The sequence below is a fragment of the Crocuta crocuta genome, unplaced genomic scaffold (genome assembly GCF_008692635.1).
Source record: "Crocuta crocuta isolate KB4526 unplaced genomic scaffold, BGI_CrCroc_1.0 scaffold6, whole genome shotgun sequence".
In the NCBI taxonomy this organism is placed as follows: domain Eukaryota; kingdom Metazoa; phylum Chordata; class Mammalia; order Carnivora; family Hyaenidae; genus Crocuta; species Crocuta crocuta.
In genome coordinates, this window is record NW_027531917.1 from 8,341,117 (window position 1) to 8,356,814 (window position 15,698).

Below are 15,698 nucleotides of genomic sequence, written 5' to 3' on the forward strand. Positions count from 1 at the left end.
GGTCATGATCTCGCAGTTTGTGAGTTAGAGCCCCATACTGGGCTCTGTGCAAACAGTTCAGAGCCTGGAGCCTGCTTCAGATTCTGTGTCTCCCTCTCTCTCCTCCACTCGTACTGTGTCTCTTTCAACAATAAGTAAACATTAAAACATTTTTTAAAAAGTAGTGAATACTGAAATGGTACAAAAAATGTTTTGTTTCATATATACCAAACTCAGATAAGCATGAGTACACCCTACATGAATATCCTGTAGAGCTATCCTGTAGGTTTGCAGGATATTGGATGTTTTACTGTTTATTTTGCATGATGATCCTCCCTATTACAGGATATCCAGCATCTTGCAATGCCAGCATCCTACTCATTGCAACAGCTAAGTACCCTCCCCACCCCCAAATTTTCCAGATGCCCAAGAGTGGGACAGTAGAGCCCCATTTAAAAATATTTGCATGACTAGGAGGAAAAAGGTCTGAGGACTGAGATCTGGGGCTTATCATAGAGGTTGAAAAGAAGAGGAGGAACCCCCAAAAGATTCAGAGGAGGTGTAAGACTTCTAGAAGCAAGCTAGACTGAGGTTCTAGAGGCCAGCTTAACATCTTTCCAGGAGGGAATAGTCATTTGAGTAAAATGATGCTGATTGGCTGTATTGAGGACAGAGCATTGACCAACTTGAAATCTGTAAATGTCACCAAAGTTATTTTACTTTAGAGCATAATTTTTCTTTTCCTGTTATGGTGCTTTAACATGCCTACTGTTTCACTTCTATTACTGATGAATAAAAGAAGAGTTTGCATTTTGAGTGCTAGAGTTTTGCTTGAGGAGATGGGTTCTTCAGGTTGCCTTTTGGGAGGATTTTTTTTATTGCTGTTTACTATCACTTTCAACCTTTTTAGAAAACCCAAACCACTTTCAAAATTGGAAAAACCCAATTTAAATTTATGTATTGTGCTTCCTTATGATCTCAATTACTTTTGATTTTTGAAATAAAGTATAAATTTGTGTAATGAACAGAACACTGGAGATACTAATTTCTCATAATTTATATTAAGAATTTATTTCCATTATTGATTCTATATGTATACTTCTAGACAATTGCAAAATAAGAACACTTAAAGGTTTCCTAAGATTTTGTAGAATGACACACTGGGGTTGAAAGATGTATTGTAATTGGATATTTAAATTTAAAAGAATAATATTGATTTTTTTACTTTAAAATATTCACTTAATTTTCAGACCAGAATTATCACTTTAAAACACATTTTTACCACCTTAATAATAAATTAGAGATTTCAGTGGGTTTATAATAAATTATAACTTTAAAATGATTATTTTGAAAAAGTATTTACTGGAATAATAATGGAATTTTTTAATCTTAGTATTTCAAATGACATGCAGTGATGTTTGGCTGTTTGATAATTTCTGTATTTTTAATTGTAGGTCTCTGTGGAAGAATTAGAAAACAGTATAAGTGTTAAAATAGCCAAAGAAGCTGTAATGAATATAAATAAACCCGGAGGCCTTTTTAAGCCTGCAAACGGATTTCTAGAAACTAAAGTTTATTTTGCAGGATTACCTCGGAAAGGGGAGAACGCACTCATTAAACCGGTAATGATCCGAGCTTACATCATTTACCATGGATGAATTCCTCTTGTCTGTAATAGATTTGAAGATGTGTTTTTCTTAGAGTCAAAAGAAGTTATTTTGTTGAACACACCAACTGTGACAACTTGAATTGAACAAGGAAAAATAACATAGTGATCCTTGAAATTGTATTAAGGAAATGAATGTAGTGTTTTTGAGCCCATTTAACCCCCCAGTGTTACTCGTGGAGAAGTAGGCCTTTCCAATTCTCAAGCATCAGTTCAGTGTTAACGTGAGAACTGTCCATATTCAGCTATTGCAGATACAAATACATGTATTTGAGTTCAAAAAATACATATTTTGTAGAAGCCAGTCAAAGAATTTTCTTAGGTCTACTTTAAGACTTAAATTTGGGATATAAAGTAGAACTTCTAAAAATCTTAAAAAAAATCTTTGCTGGGAGTACAACTTCAGCCTGTCATAAATTGAAGTTCTATATAAAAGATGATTTTCTGCATATTATGCTTGTCTAATAACCATGGAAGAGGTTTCATGAAGGAGACTAATCACTGCCCTTGAAGAGTTTTAAAAATTTCATTTGAAGTCATGGGCCTGCCAATTATACTTGCTGATTTACCTTAAATATTTACTATTTTATATCCATCTTTTACTCATGGCAATTCAGTTACCATAACTTTTGAAAGATTTCTGCAATATGATATAAAACCTGAATTAGTTAACTCATGTCAGAGTGAATATATCCGTTCCTTTGAAATTGATAAATCAAGACACTTTAAAAGTAAAATAAATTATTCAAAAAAATATTTATGAAATGGTTACTGTGTGTCTTGAGTCTGGTTGGATGCTTTCTTGGAGACTAAAGAAAGCAAACACTTTTGCTCCTGAAGAGGGTCAGTGCCTGATGACAAGACAAACCTATATTGTAAATGCAATTAAAGAAAGCAGCTTACGGCCCAAGGCCACAGCTAGTAGCATACATGGAACTTGGAGCAGAAAAATTATCTCTGGTTGGGAAAGGCAAGTAGGGCTCAAGGTGTTAAAAATCATTTGGATCCCAGTGGAGGTCTGTGATGGCATAAACTCCCTGTTACTGAAAAAGAAGAATGCCTTAAAAATTAGATAAAATTAAAAATATTTAAAATATTTTAAAATGTTATCAAAGAAAGGGTTTTCACTCTAAGAGAAAACTGCATCTGTAATCAATTAAAACCACTTCTGAGTCTGACTTGTTTCAGATGCACTCCTTGACCTNGGGTTTTCCCTCTAAGTGAAAACTGCATCTGTAATCAATTAAAACCACTTCTGAGTCTGACTTGTTTCAGATGCACTCCTTGACCTGTATTTCTATTTGTTAGATTAACCCTCGTCTGGATGGATGTATACGATCCTGGAATTTGATGAATCAAGGAGCTTCGGGAGTAAAGGAAATTATTCAAGAAAAACAAAATAAGCATTGTCTTGTCACTGTGGAAAAGGGTTCCTACTATCCTGGTTCTGGAGTTGCTCTGTTTAGCATTGATTATAGTAAGTGATTTCTCATTTTACTTCTCATTTCTCATTAATGACTAAATTTGTTCATTGGCTAACTGCAGTAATTCCTTCAGTAAACATTATTCAGTACTTACTATGTGCAAGGAATAGTGTTAGGCTTATTCATAGTGTAATATATATATATATATATATATACACACATATATGTATATATATATATACTGCAAAAAGCTAATATATATATACATGTATATATATGTTAAAAATCATTAGGATCCCGGTGGAGGATCCACATACATATATATATATATGTATATTAGCTTTTTGCAGTATATTAGGGGGAAAAGAAAGTAGAATATGCTTATATTATTATTTAAAGATCATTGGCACATAACCTGATTAATTTCAAGTAAATTCGATTAACCTAAGGTTCACCAATTGTATTGAGTTGTATTGAGTCTACTAATTAATGCATCAAAAGGATTCATCATTCCTGGTATTTTCATGTGATTGTTTTTTATTTATTCATTTATTTAAAAAAATAGTTTATTGTCAAGTTGGTTTCCATATAACACCCAGTGCTCATCCTCACAAGTGCCCTTCTCCATGCCCATCAACTCCCCTCCCCCCCCATCCCCATCAGCCCTCAGTTTGTTCTCAGCATTCAAGAGTCTCTCATGGTTTGCCTCCATCCCTCTCCCCCCAATTTTTCCCTTTCTTCTCCCCCATGGTCCTCCGTTACGTTCCTCCTACTCCTCCTATACGTGCAAACATATGATATCTGTCTTTCTCTGCCTGATTCATTTCACACAGCATAATATCCTCTAGTTTCATCCCTGTTGCTACACATGGCCAGATTTCATCCTTTCTCATTGCCATGTAGTATTCCATTGTATAGATAAACCACATCTTGATCCAGTCATCCATTGATGGACACTTAGGCTCTTTCTATGTTTTGGCTATTGTTGAGAGTGCTGCTAGGAACATTGGGGTACATGTGCCCCTATGCATCAGCACTCCTGTATCCCTTGGGTAGTTCCTAGCAGTGCTATTGCTGGGTCATAGGGGACTTCTATTGTTAATTTTTTGAGGAACTTCCACACTGTTTTCCAGATGGGCTGCACCAGTTTACATTCCCACCAACAGTGTAGGAGGGTGCCTGTTTCTCCACATCCTCGCCAACATCTAGAGTCCTCTGATTTGCTTATTTTAGCCACTCTGACCGGCATGAGGTGGTATCTCAGTGTGGTTTTGATTTGTATTTCCCTGATGAGGAGGGGTGCTGAGCATCGTTTCATGTGTCTGTTGGCCACTGGATGTCCTCTTTGGAGAAGTGTCTGTTCATATCTTCTGTCCATTTCTTCACTGGATTGTTTGTTTCTCTGGTGTGGAATTTGGTGAGTTCCTTATAGATTTTGGATAGTAGCCCTTTATCTGATATGTCATTTACAACCATCTTTTCCCATTCTGTCAGTTGCTTTTTAGTTTTATGGATTGTTTCCTTTGCCATGCAGAAGCTTTTAATCTTGATGAGGTCCCAATAGTTCATTTTTGCTCTTGATTCCCTTGCCTTTGCAGATGTGTCAAGTAAGAAATTGCTGCGGTGGAGGTCAAGGAGGTTGTTTCCTGCTTTCTCCTCTAGGCTTTTGATGGTTTCCTGTCTCACATTCAAGTCTTTTATCCATTTTGAGTTTATTTTTGTGTATGGTGTGAAAAGATGATGTAGTTTCATTCTTCTCCATGTTGCTGTCTAGTTCTCCCAGCACCATCTGTTAAAGAGGCTTTCTTTTTTGCATTGGATACTCTTTCCTGCTTTGTCAAAGATTAGTTAGCTGTACATTTTTGGGTCCAATTCTGAGTTCTCTATTCCATTGGTCTATGTGTTTGTTTTTGTGCCAATACCATACTATCTTGATGATGACAGCTTTGTAGTAGAGGCTAAAGTATGGGATGGTGATGCCTCCCGTTTTGGATTTCTTCTTCAATATTACTTGGGCTATTTGGGGTCTTTTGTGGTTGCATACAATTTTAGGATAGTTTGTTCTAGTTTTGAGAAGGATGCAATTTTGATTGGGATTGCATTGAATGTGTAGATTGCTTTGGGTACTAATGACATTTTAACTATATTAATTCTTCCAGTCCACGAGCATGGAATGTTTTTCCATTTCTGGTGTCTTCTTCAATTTTCTTCATAAGTTTTTTATAGTTTTCATCATACAGATCTCTTATATCTTTGGTTAGATTTATTCCTAGGTATTTTATGGGTTTTTTTTGGTGCAATTGTGAATGGGATCAGTTCTTTGATTTCTCTTTCTGTTGCTTCATTGTTGGTGTATAAATGCAACCAATTTCTGTACGTTAATTTTGTACCCTGCAACTACGCTGAATTCATGGATCAGTTCTAGTAGGTTTCTCGTGTAGTCTGTTGGGTTTTCTATGTAGAGTATCATGTCGTCTGCGAAAAGTGAGAGTTTGATTTCTTCTTTGCCAATTCTGATGCCTTTTATTTACTTTTGTTATTCCTTTGATTGCTGATGCTAGGACTTCCAGCACTATGTTAAACAACAGAGGTGAGAGTGGACATCTCTGTCGTCTTCCTGATCTCAGGGGAAAAGCTCTCAGTTCTTTCCCATTGAGGATGATGTTAGCTGAGGGCTTCTCATAGATGGCTTCTATGATGTTTAAATAAGTTCCTTCTATCCCGACTTTCTCGAGGGTCTTTATTAAGAAGGGATGCTATATTTTGTCAAATGCTTTTTCTGCATCTATCGACAGGATCATATGGTTTCTATCTTTTCTTTTGTTGATATGATGTATCACATTGATTGAATTGTGAATATTGAACCAGCGCTATAACTCACGAATGAATCCCACTTGACCTTGGTGGATAATTCTTTTTGTGTGCTGTTGGATTCGATTTGNGACAGTTTATCTCTCTTTTTCTCAGCTTCCTCTTTTTCTGTAATTGTGTCTTCTAAATCACCTATTCTCCTTTCTGCCTCTTCAATCTGTGCATTGGAGGCCTCCATTTTATTATGTATGTCATTTATAGCGTTTTTTATTCATCACAACTATATTTGAGCTCCAAGTCTTTGTAGCAATAGTTTCTCTGATGTCTTCCATGCTTTTTTCAAGCCCAGAGATTAATTTTATGACTGTTGTTCTAAATTCTTTTCAGTTTATATCTGTTTTGAGCAGTTCTTTAGCTGTCATTTCTTCCTGGAATTTATTTGGAGGAGAGTTCTTCCGTTTCGTCATTTTGGTTAGCTTTCTATCTCTTGTTAATTTTAAAAGCTTGTTGTGCACTGTGCCCCTGCGGGTTCTGCTGTATTAAAGAGGGCTCTTTGACTGTCCAGGGCCTGTCTATTCAGGAAGTGTTCTTTGAATGGTGTCTCTTGGTTTCTCTTGTTGAGACTTTGGTTATTTTGTTTCCCTACTGGTAGTGGTATGTGGGACTCTCCACCATGTGTACTTTGGCTTGTTTCTTGAGGTAGCCCTGGAAAAAGAAAGCAGACAACCACACAGGGAACAAAGGTACACAAACGCACAGACAAATCCAATAAACATGCAAACTGACAAGGAAAAAGAAAGAAAAAAAAGAGAGGACAAAAAACAAAACAATACAAAAAAGAAAATAAAGAGGAAGGAGGGAAGACAAATAATAAAAATTAAAATTAATAAAAAATTGAGAAAAGAAAAGAAAAAAGAAAAAGCCCAAAAGGCAAAGGACAGTCTAAAGGCATATAACCAGAATTCCCAGCTACAAATAAAGAGCAAGGTGTATGCAGTGTTGATGGAAGAGCATATACAAAGAGAGAAATGACAGGTTGGGGAGGAAGTGAAATTGGAAATGAAATGAGCAGGCAGAGAGACTAAGAGGCACTCAGAGAAACTATGTAGTCTGATTACTTCAGAGAGAGAGAAAAAGGTAGTGGTGGAGGTGTAGAGCGTACATCTAGAGAATGGATTAAATGTGACTGTTTAAGCCAACCAGTGACCAGAGTGCCCTGACCAACAGAGTGGAGGATTACGGATGAGAAAAGGGAGATTGTATCTGAATTGAAAGGAATATCTAGGACTAATCATGGCAGTGCATCCATGTTGGTCTTGCCCCTGGCTCAGGTAAACAACAACAACAACAACAACAACAAATAGTTCTCTGGTGGGGATGGGCATGGTTTGGTGTAGGCAGGTCTCGCCTCCACTGTGTCCGCTGGCCGCTCCCTGAGCCACCTTGGTGTTGTGGGGAGAAGAATGGTGTCGCCCCAGTCCCTTCTCAACCAAGCGTTGCAAATCCCCCCTTTGGGTCCGATCTCCCTGTGTGGAGGACATAGCCAAGGTGGGCTGAGTTCTATGCCCCACATCCCTTCTCGTTTCCAGGTCCCAGTCCATGGGCTTTGCTTATACCGCCCAAAAGCGTCTGGCAGGTCGCTGCTTCCCTGCTGCCGGGGGTTGAGGTGGTGGGGGGGAGGTGTTGCAGCCTCAGATCCGCTGGGGTCAAGCAGCGATACAACTTGGGATCCGAGGCCTCTGAGCCCCATATGCGTGCGGGGAACGCAGCAGCCTCAGGCCCGCAGCGTCTGCGCTGCCGCTGTGGATGGTGCTGGGAGCGCAGCAGAGCAGTTTTTCCTGGTGCCTTCTGGGACGGGGGGCACCTAGTTCAAAGTCAGCACCCCAGCCAGAACTAAAAAACACTCTTTCCAAGCTGAGGTTTTTCTCTTCTCCAGGGACAGTTCAATAAGCAGTCTCAGCTTGTCTTTCCTTTCCCCTCGACTCGCTGAGGCTCGTCACTCACCGCAGCTGCACGCAAGCCGTGTTCCCTCCCCTCCCTCCGTATCTCTGGGTCCAGGCCACTTTTATCTTCCCCAGTTCGCACTCATGCACTTATGAGGTTTCCTTCCCAGTGTGCTCTGTGTCTTTCTCTTCAGAAACTCCTGTGGCTTAGTGTCCTATGACTTCAGGCCTTCTTTATTTGAGAGATGGGTGCAAGCGAAATGCACGGAGCTCCCTACTTCTCTGCCATTTTGCCGGCCCCCCTCTCCATGTGATTGTTTTTTAAAATGTCCACCCCTCTGTTGAAATTCCCTATCTGTCCACATTTTCTACCTGAGCCTTCAACTTATTAATCCTAAGTATTTTAAATTCCATGTCTGATAGGTCCAATATCTGTGTCATATCTAAGTCTGGTCATGTTGATTGCTTTATCTCTTAACGATGTGTTGTTTTTGTTTCCTTCTGAATTGGATAATTTTTGGTTTAAAGATGAGCATCTTATGTAGAATAGTAGAGACAGATAAATAATATTTATGTCTGGAAATGAGCATCTTTCTGCTTTTGCTAGGCCCTTAATAAGGTGGTTGAATCAGGCTTATCCAGAGTTGAGTTACTTAAGCTTTCTTATTTCCAGGAGTACCCTTCAAATTCCTTTATTGTTACCTTGTGCTTATGGTAGGCAATGGTTTGCCAGAGGATTTTTCTTAATAGCTGATCTATCCTTAGCTTTAGATATTCTGTTTAGGATATCTTAGAAAGTGTCTCTCCATGGTCTTGCTTCACCCCAGAAGACTGCTCTTGTTACTTGACATTTGCTAGCATGGTAGCAGGATCTGGAGAGCATTCTCTAATGTTCTATCACAGACTCAGTGATTGGCAGGTGTTGTATCCCTGGACTTTTCATTGTCCCCCTCCCAACCAGTGGGGGAGAGATCTAACAGTCAACACTCAAGATGTCTTTCTGCTCCTTCTCTGTGGTAGGTGCTTTTTGGTTGTTTGTTTTGTTTTTTCCAGTTTCCTTTCCCTAACTCCTCATGTGCCTGCCGTTTCCAGTGCTTCTGTTTCTCATATGAACCACCACTTGGAATTTAGCAGTTAATATTTTTATTTAAATTATTCTTATCAAATTATATAGCATCTAGGTGTCTGCTTTGGGGAAGAGGGTAAACTCTTCCTGTGTTTTCATGGAAGCACTTGTCTTTCTTCAGATTTCTAGTTAGTGGCTCTGCAACCTCAGCTCTTTGATAGTTGATAGATAATTAGTCTTTTGTTATTGTTGTAAGGCTGGGAACAGTGTTATTTCCAGTTTTTTTCTACAGTCTAAGCAGAACAGGAACTCTTGCCAGACTGACCCAGGTTTTTGCATTTAAAAATAGTATTTCTGTAACATCCTTGGGATACATCTTTGTATTTTTATATGATTAATTCTGTAGGAGAGACTCTTTGGTTATGTCCATCAAAGATTATTCAAATGTATATCTTCTGTTGCTTGATTAGATTCTTTTCCAAAGATGTTTTATGACTTTATACTTTTACCAACAGAATAAGACAGTTTCTGCTTGAGATTTGTTCCCAATCTGAGAGTTGAAAAGTTAAATCTTGTAAATCTTATTATCCAAATTTCTACTGAAGTTGAATATCTCTCCACATGTTTATTAACTATTTTTATATCTTAATTATCTTACTAGGTTCTTTGTCTTTTTCTGCTTAGGAGTTCATTATTTGAATGACTAATATTTTGTATTATAAATTTAATGTTAATCTGCTAACTCTGCTCAGAGNCGCCCCCATCAACATCTTAATCTTAGACTTCCTAGCCTCCAGAACTCTGAGAAATAAATTTCTGTTTCTAATTTGTGTCGCCTGTGGTATTTTGGGATAGTAGCCCTAACAGACTATGACAACGTGCTACATCCATATAATGGAATACTACTAAGCAATATATAGGAATAGACAATTGAAACACATGCATAGATGAATCTCAGAAGCATTATGTCAAGTGAAAAAGGCCATTTACAAAAGACTACATTTTGTTTCATTCCATTCACGTGAAATGTTTAGGAAAGTCAAAACTATAGACAGAAAGCAGGTCAGAATTTGCTTAAGGCTAGGAGTAGGAGCAGAAATTGACTACAAATAAACACAAAGGTACTTTTTGAGTGATAGAAGTATTTTAAACTTGGGTGTTAATGATGGCAGCACAATTTCATAAATCTACTGAAAATTGCTGAATTATACATTTATAATAGGTGAATTATATAGTATCTAAATTATACCTCAATAAAGCTATTAAAAGTTTTATATATATATATTTTTTTTAATGTTTATTTTTGAGACAGAGTCAGAGTGTGAGCAGGGGAGTGGCAGAGAGAGAGGGAAACACAGAATTCAAAGCAGGCTCCGGGCTCTGAGCTAACAGCTCAGAGCCCGATGCAGGGCTTAAACCCATGAGCTGTGAGATCATGACCTGGGCCAAAGTTGGATGCTTCACCAACTGAGCCACCCAGGCACCCCAAGAAAAAAAATGTATTTTCAATGTGTTTATCTGCAGTCTAACAAAAAAGTATTGCTACAGTTTTAAGGACAAATCTTACTCTGGTACTTTCTGTATTCTTAACATAAATTAATGCAATGTCTTTAACTTTAGTTCTGTTTTGTATATGAAACATTTCTTTTAAATGTTTTAGTTAGGGTTGATGACTGAATACAGGAAAAAGCTAGGCCCACAATAATTTGCTTGAAGGAAAATCTCGCTAAAAAGAAGATGAAAATAGTTATATTGTATCTGATAAAAATCACCTTCATAAGTAATTAGTTATTTCATTCATGGATAATTTGAAAGTGACTTTTAAAAAAAATTTATATTCAAATTAGTTAGCATATAGTGCAATAATGATTTCAGGAGTAGCATCCAGTGATTCATCCCCTACATATAACACCCAGTGATCATCCCACCAAATGTCTTCCTTAATGCTCTTTTGCCCAATTAACCCATCTCCCTACCCCAAACCCTTCCAACACTCAGTTTGTTCTCTATACTTAAGAGTCTCTTATTTTTTGTCCCCCTCTCTGTTTTTATATTGTTTTTGCTTCCCTTCTCTTATATTCATCTCTTTTGTATCTTAAATTACACATATGAGTGAAGTCAAATGATATTTGTCTTTCTCTGACTGACTAATTTTGCTTGGCACAATACACTCTAATTCCATCCACGTTGTTGCAAATGGCAAGATTTCATTATTTTTGATTGCCAAGTAATATTCCAGTGTGTGTGTGTGTGTGTGTGTGTGTGTGTGTGTGTGTGTGTGTGTGTGTATACACTACTTCTTCTTTATCCATTCATTAGCTGATGCACATTAGGGCTCTTTCCATATTTTGTCTATTGTCAATAGTGCTGCTATAATCATTGGGGTGCATTTGCCCCTTCAAAACAGCACACCTGTATCCTCTGGATAAATACCTAGTAGAGCAATTGCTGGGTCATAGGGTAGTTCTATTTTTAATTTTTTGAGGAACTTCCATACGGCTTCCCAGAGTGGTTGCATCAGTTTGCATTCCCACCAGCAGTGCAAAAGGGTTCCTCTTTATTCACATCCTCGCAAACTCTTGTCATTTCCTTAGTTGTTCACTTTAGCCATTCTGACTGGTGAGAGGTCGCATCTCATCGTGGTTTTAATTTGTATTTCCCTGATGATGAGTGATGTTGAGCATCTTTTCATGTGTCTGTTAGCCATCTGGATGTCTTCTTTGGAAAAGTGTCTTCATGTCTTTTGCCCATTTCTTCACTGGATCATTTGTTTTTTTGGGTGTTGAGTTTGATAACTTCTTTATAGATTTTGGATACTAACCCTTTATCTGATATGTCATTTGCAAATATCTTCTCCTATTCTGTTCATTGCCTTTTAGTTCTGTTGATTGTTTCCTTCATGGTGCAGAAGCTTTTTCTTGATGAGGTCCCAATAGTTCATTTTTGCTTTTGTTTCCCTTGCCTCCAGAGATGTGTCAAGTAAGAAGTTGCTGTGGCCAAGGTCCAAGAGGTTTTTGCCTGCTTTCTCCTCTAGGATTTTGATGGCTTCCTGTCTTATGTTTAGGTGTTTCATCCATTCTGAGTTTATTTTTGTGTATGGTATAAGAAAGTGGCCCAGGTTCAATCTTCTGCATGTTGCTGTCCAGTTCTCCCAGCACCATTTCCTGAAGAGACTGGCTTTATCCCATTGGATATTCTTTCCTGCGTCGTCAAAGATTAGTTAGCTATGTGTTTGTGGATCCAATTCTGGGTTCTGTATTCTGTTTTATTGATCTAAGTGTCTGTTTTTGTGCCAGTACCACATTGCCAGATGGTGACTAACTTTTAAATTAATATTTAATGTTACATTATAATCTCTCTACATTTGTAAGTTTATTTTAGTTTGAGTTTGTTAATATTGTAAATTTACTTATTTCAAAATTTCAACTTATATAATATATATGTATATATTTTTTTCTCTCGGGTGAAAATTCAAGAATTATAATGAAAAAATGTAATAGCATTAGATGTGGCTAAATGGAAGATCATCTTGTCAAGGGTCTTTATTTTCTCCATTCACATTCACCTTTTCAAAATCTACAAGTGGTATTTGGACTATTGTTATATATTACTTATTATTAAATAAGGAAGACTTCAAATTGTGAATTAATATTTTTAGGAATTACACTGTTTTGGAAACATATCAAGTCAACAAATATTTGTTGAGTGACTACTGTGGAAAACAAAGTGGTAGTAGAGACATGTAGGGCCTGCACTCTAGTGGGATAGACAATTAACCTAGTAATGAATAAAAAGAATGTTAACTATTATGATAAGAGAATCACAGAAGAAGAGTCCCTTTTAGAATTTCAGAGTCCAGAGTTGATTTCGGAGTCTTTGTCTACTATCAAACTATCTAACTTCCCTATTTGTGTAAATCCTATCCTCCCCCCTGCTTTGAACTGAGCCCCCCATGATCACCATGATGGAATGGTGATCACAGCTATAACTGTGTTCCCTCAGAAATATTACAATAAATTCGGTGAACTTCCTTCTAAATTTGTGCTTTCAAGTATAACCACTCTGAGATTTGACCAGTGGTGAATATACAGGAAGAAGGTAATCTGTAAAAGAGCAAATGGGAAAATTCATAATAATCTGAAATACCACGTCTAGAATTTTATTCTAGAAAAACCAGAAGGATGGGGCTTCATTCATGTGTATTTTTGCCTGCATTTCAAAGAAAATGGCTTTTGCCTTTTATGTTTTTTTGCCTAGGTTATATAGATCATGGAGAAAGGAGAACTAAAATCTTTAGTTGGTTTAATGGCTTTAAGTATGAATAAGAATGGAATAATTCCTTCTGGCATATTTTAGGAGTACACTGATCTTGCTTCTGTTTTATTGTTTAAACAGATAATATATCCAATGCCGAGGGCTGGCAAGTAAATGTGTCCTTGAATAGCCGTCCATCCACGGGTACTGGTGTTATGTTCGCCTTGGTTTCTGGTTTCACTGTGCCCTTTGCCTTGTCCTTGGTAGACTCCGCCTCTGAAAACCTTCAGGTAAGTTTATTAAACCTTTGTGATTCCTGTTTTCCTGTTTTGTTTTGTTTTTTATCTGTAAAATGGATATATTAGCAGTATTTACCTCAAAGTGCTACTTTGAAGATTAAATGAGATAACGTATGGAAAGTATTTGGCACAGTCTCTAGCACATCAGTAAAGACTCCATAAATGTCCATTATTATTACTTTCTTGCTGGCTTATTTCCGAGGTCTGATCTAAGAAGGAGAGAGGAGAAAAGGAAAAGCCTGTTACTGCATCTACAGCTAAGATGAGGGAGACTCACACATAGGCTGCCTTGAGCCTTCCCAGAGTACATAGAGATCCACCTTTACTTAGAATTCTGGAAGTATCATGGGAGTTAGTCTGTACTAACAACATAAAAGTGAGTCTGATTAAAATTCACTCACAGATATTCTGTGTCTAATTATAATGTTTTGTGCTCTCTGGCACTCTTAATCTTTTCTCCCATGAGTAAATTAGAAAGAACTAGAAAAATGTAAAACCAGTCCACCTGGCTTCTTGCTGGCAACTCTCATTTGAAATTAGGAGGAAGAACAGGGGGAAAAAACTCTTGGATAAAAGGAAACATGAGCGTTATCAGAAGATCTGTATTATTCAGCCTTCTATTAGAAGCGAATAGTTCTGACCATGTGTCATCGACAGTAGATTCCAACAAGTTACAGCAAGAAACTTGCGTTTGTGCCCAGGTTGGCTTGGATGTTCTATGTGGCTTTTGGAAAAAGACCTATAATTGAATAATGTCTGTGATAATAAAAAGGTATGCTGGTTGCAGCTTAATGATGATTGCAGGGAATTTCTGGTGGTTAAGCATAAGCTACCTAAGAGATCCTGCTGAGTGTTTATCTCCAGTCTACCACAGAAGCTTACTACATTTAGATTTCAGCCTTTTGTTTGCCTTTTTTTTTTTTAATAAAATGGAAATCCTGTTTTCTACTATATCCATGCAGTAGAGGACATTAAGGCATGCCATGTCTTTGATGTTTATTAGATCTTTTCTGTGTTTGACTCCATGATGGCTTCTTTTTCCTTCTTCATTTTTCCTTTCTTCTTCTTCTCCTTCTTCTTTTCCTCCTCCTCCTCCTTCTTCTTTTTCTTTTCCATGTCAGATTGATTTCTCAAAATCTGTGTGCAGTGTTTCATAACATTATTTCACATACAATTGATCATTCTGAAATGGTTTGTCAGCTGACCATTTTAAGACTATTAGTGAGTTCAAGGACATAGACATGTATAAACAGTAACAGATTTCCTCAGATAACCTGTATTTATGAAGTGTAAACTTAACATAGGTATATTTGATTCTGAAGTAAATACTTCAGACTCTCTTTCTACCATCTCATAACATCCACGTTCCTAGTTCTGATTTTATTTTCTCTTTTTACCTTCCCTCTACACACACATAAATGATATGTATGGATCACTCTCAACAAGTTGAATGATTTTGTGTACAGCAGTTTGAAAAGTTAACAAAATTCAAAACTTTTGAATATCTTCTGGTGAATACTCTAACTTACTGCTGGTGATCCCTGGCTTTTCCCTCTCAGGACGCCTTCACTAACTTTTCCCCAAGTCTTACAGGATTGCTTGTGTGGCACACAAAAACCTCTCAGTCTTGCTGGCATTTGCTTACTAAAGCACTTTAGTCTTTTCCCCAACAAAGAGTTATTCAGCTCCTTCCTTTTTCATATGTAAGTTTTGAAGTTAGGAAGGCTCACAAACAGAAAAATATTGCTTAAGACATGAGTTTAGTAAAACAACTCTCTTGCTTACGGAATTTTCAAAAGCCACTATACATTTACATCCTAGCTGACCCTGAAATTTGTAAAGTTTGTAAATTTTAAATTTCTAATATATATTTTAAAATTATGATTATAATAATTTTTTAAATTTAAGTTGGGAGGCACTATCATACTTATTTTTTCCTCACTGAAATTTGGTTTTTGAATTTAAAAACTCAAAAGTCACTCTTAAGTGGCATTACCATTAATACTTGCTTATATTTTCTCTTTACTCTGTTTTTCAGGATATCCTGGTATCTATTGAAAATATGGTAGTATCTCGGATAGAGGCCATAAGTCTTTGTTCTAGTCAACAATTCCATCTGGAAGTAAGAGTCAACAGAACCAATCTGGAGCTGTTGACTCCACTTAAAAAAGATATCATCTACTCTGAAGCCCTTCAAAGTCAACTTGCCATTTTGGACAAAGCAATGAAGGGAACAGTAGCCACTTACCTGGGTGG

General features: G+C 37.2%; 1 protein-coding gene across 1 annotated transcript in view; it reads left to right on the top strand.

Moving 5' to 3' along the window:
• PROS1 (protein S) overlaps positions 1-15,698 on the top strand; it is a 65,947-nt gene that overhangs the window by 45,965 nt on the left and 4,284 nt on the right. The window contains exons 11-14 of the mRNA XM_077774922.1: positions 1,434-1,601; positions 2,954-3,122; positions 13,285-13,433; positions 15,481-15,694. Of these exons, the coding sequence (XP_077631048.1) occupies positions 1,434-1,601; positions 2,954-3,122; positions 13,285-13,433; positions 15,481-15,694 (700 nt within the window). The remainder of the gene's footprint in view (positions 1-1,433; positions 1,602-2,953; positions 3,123-13,284; positions 13,434-15,480; positions 15,695-15,698) is intronic.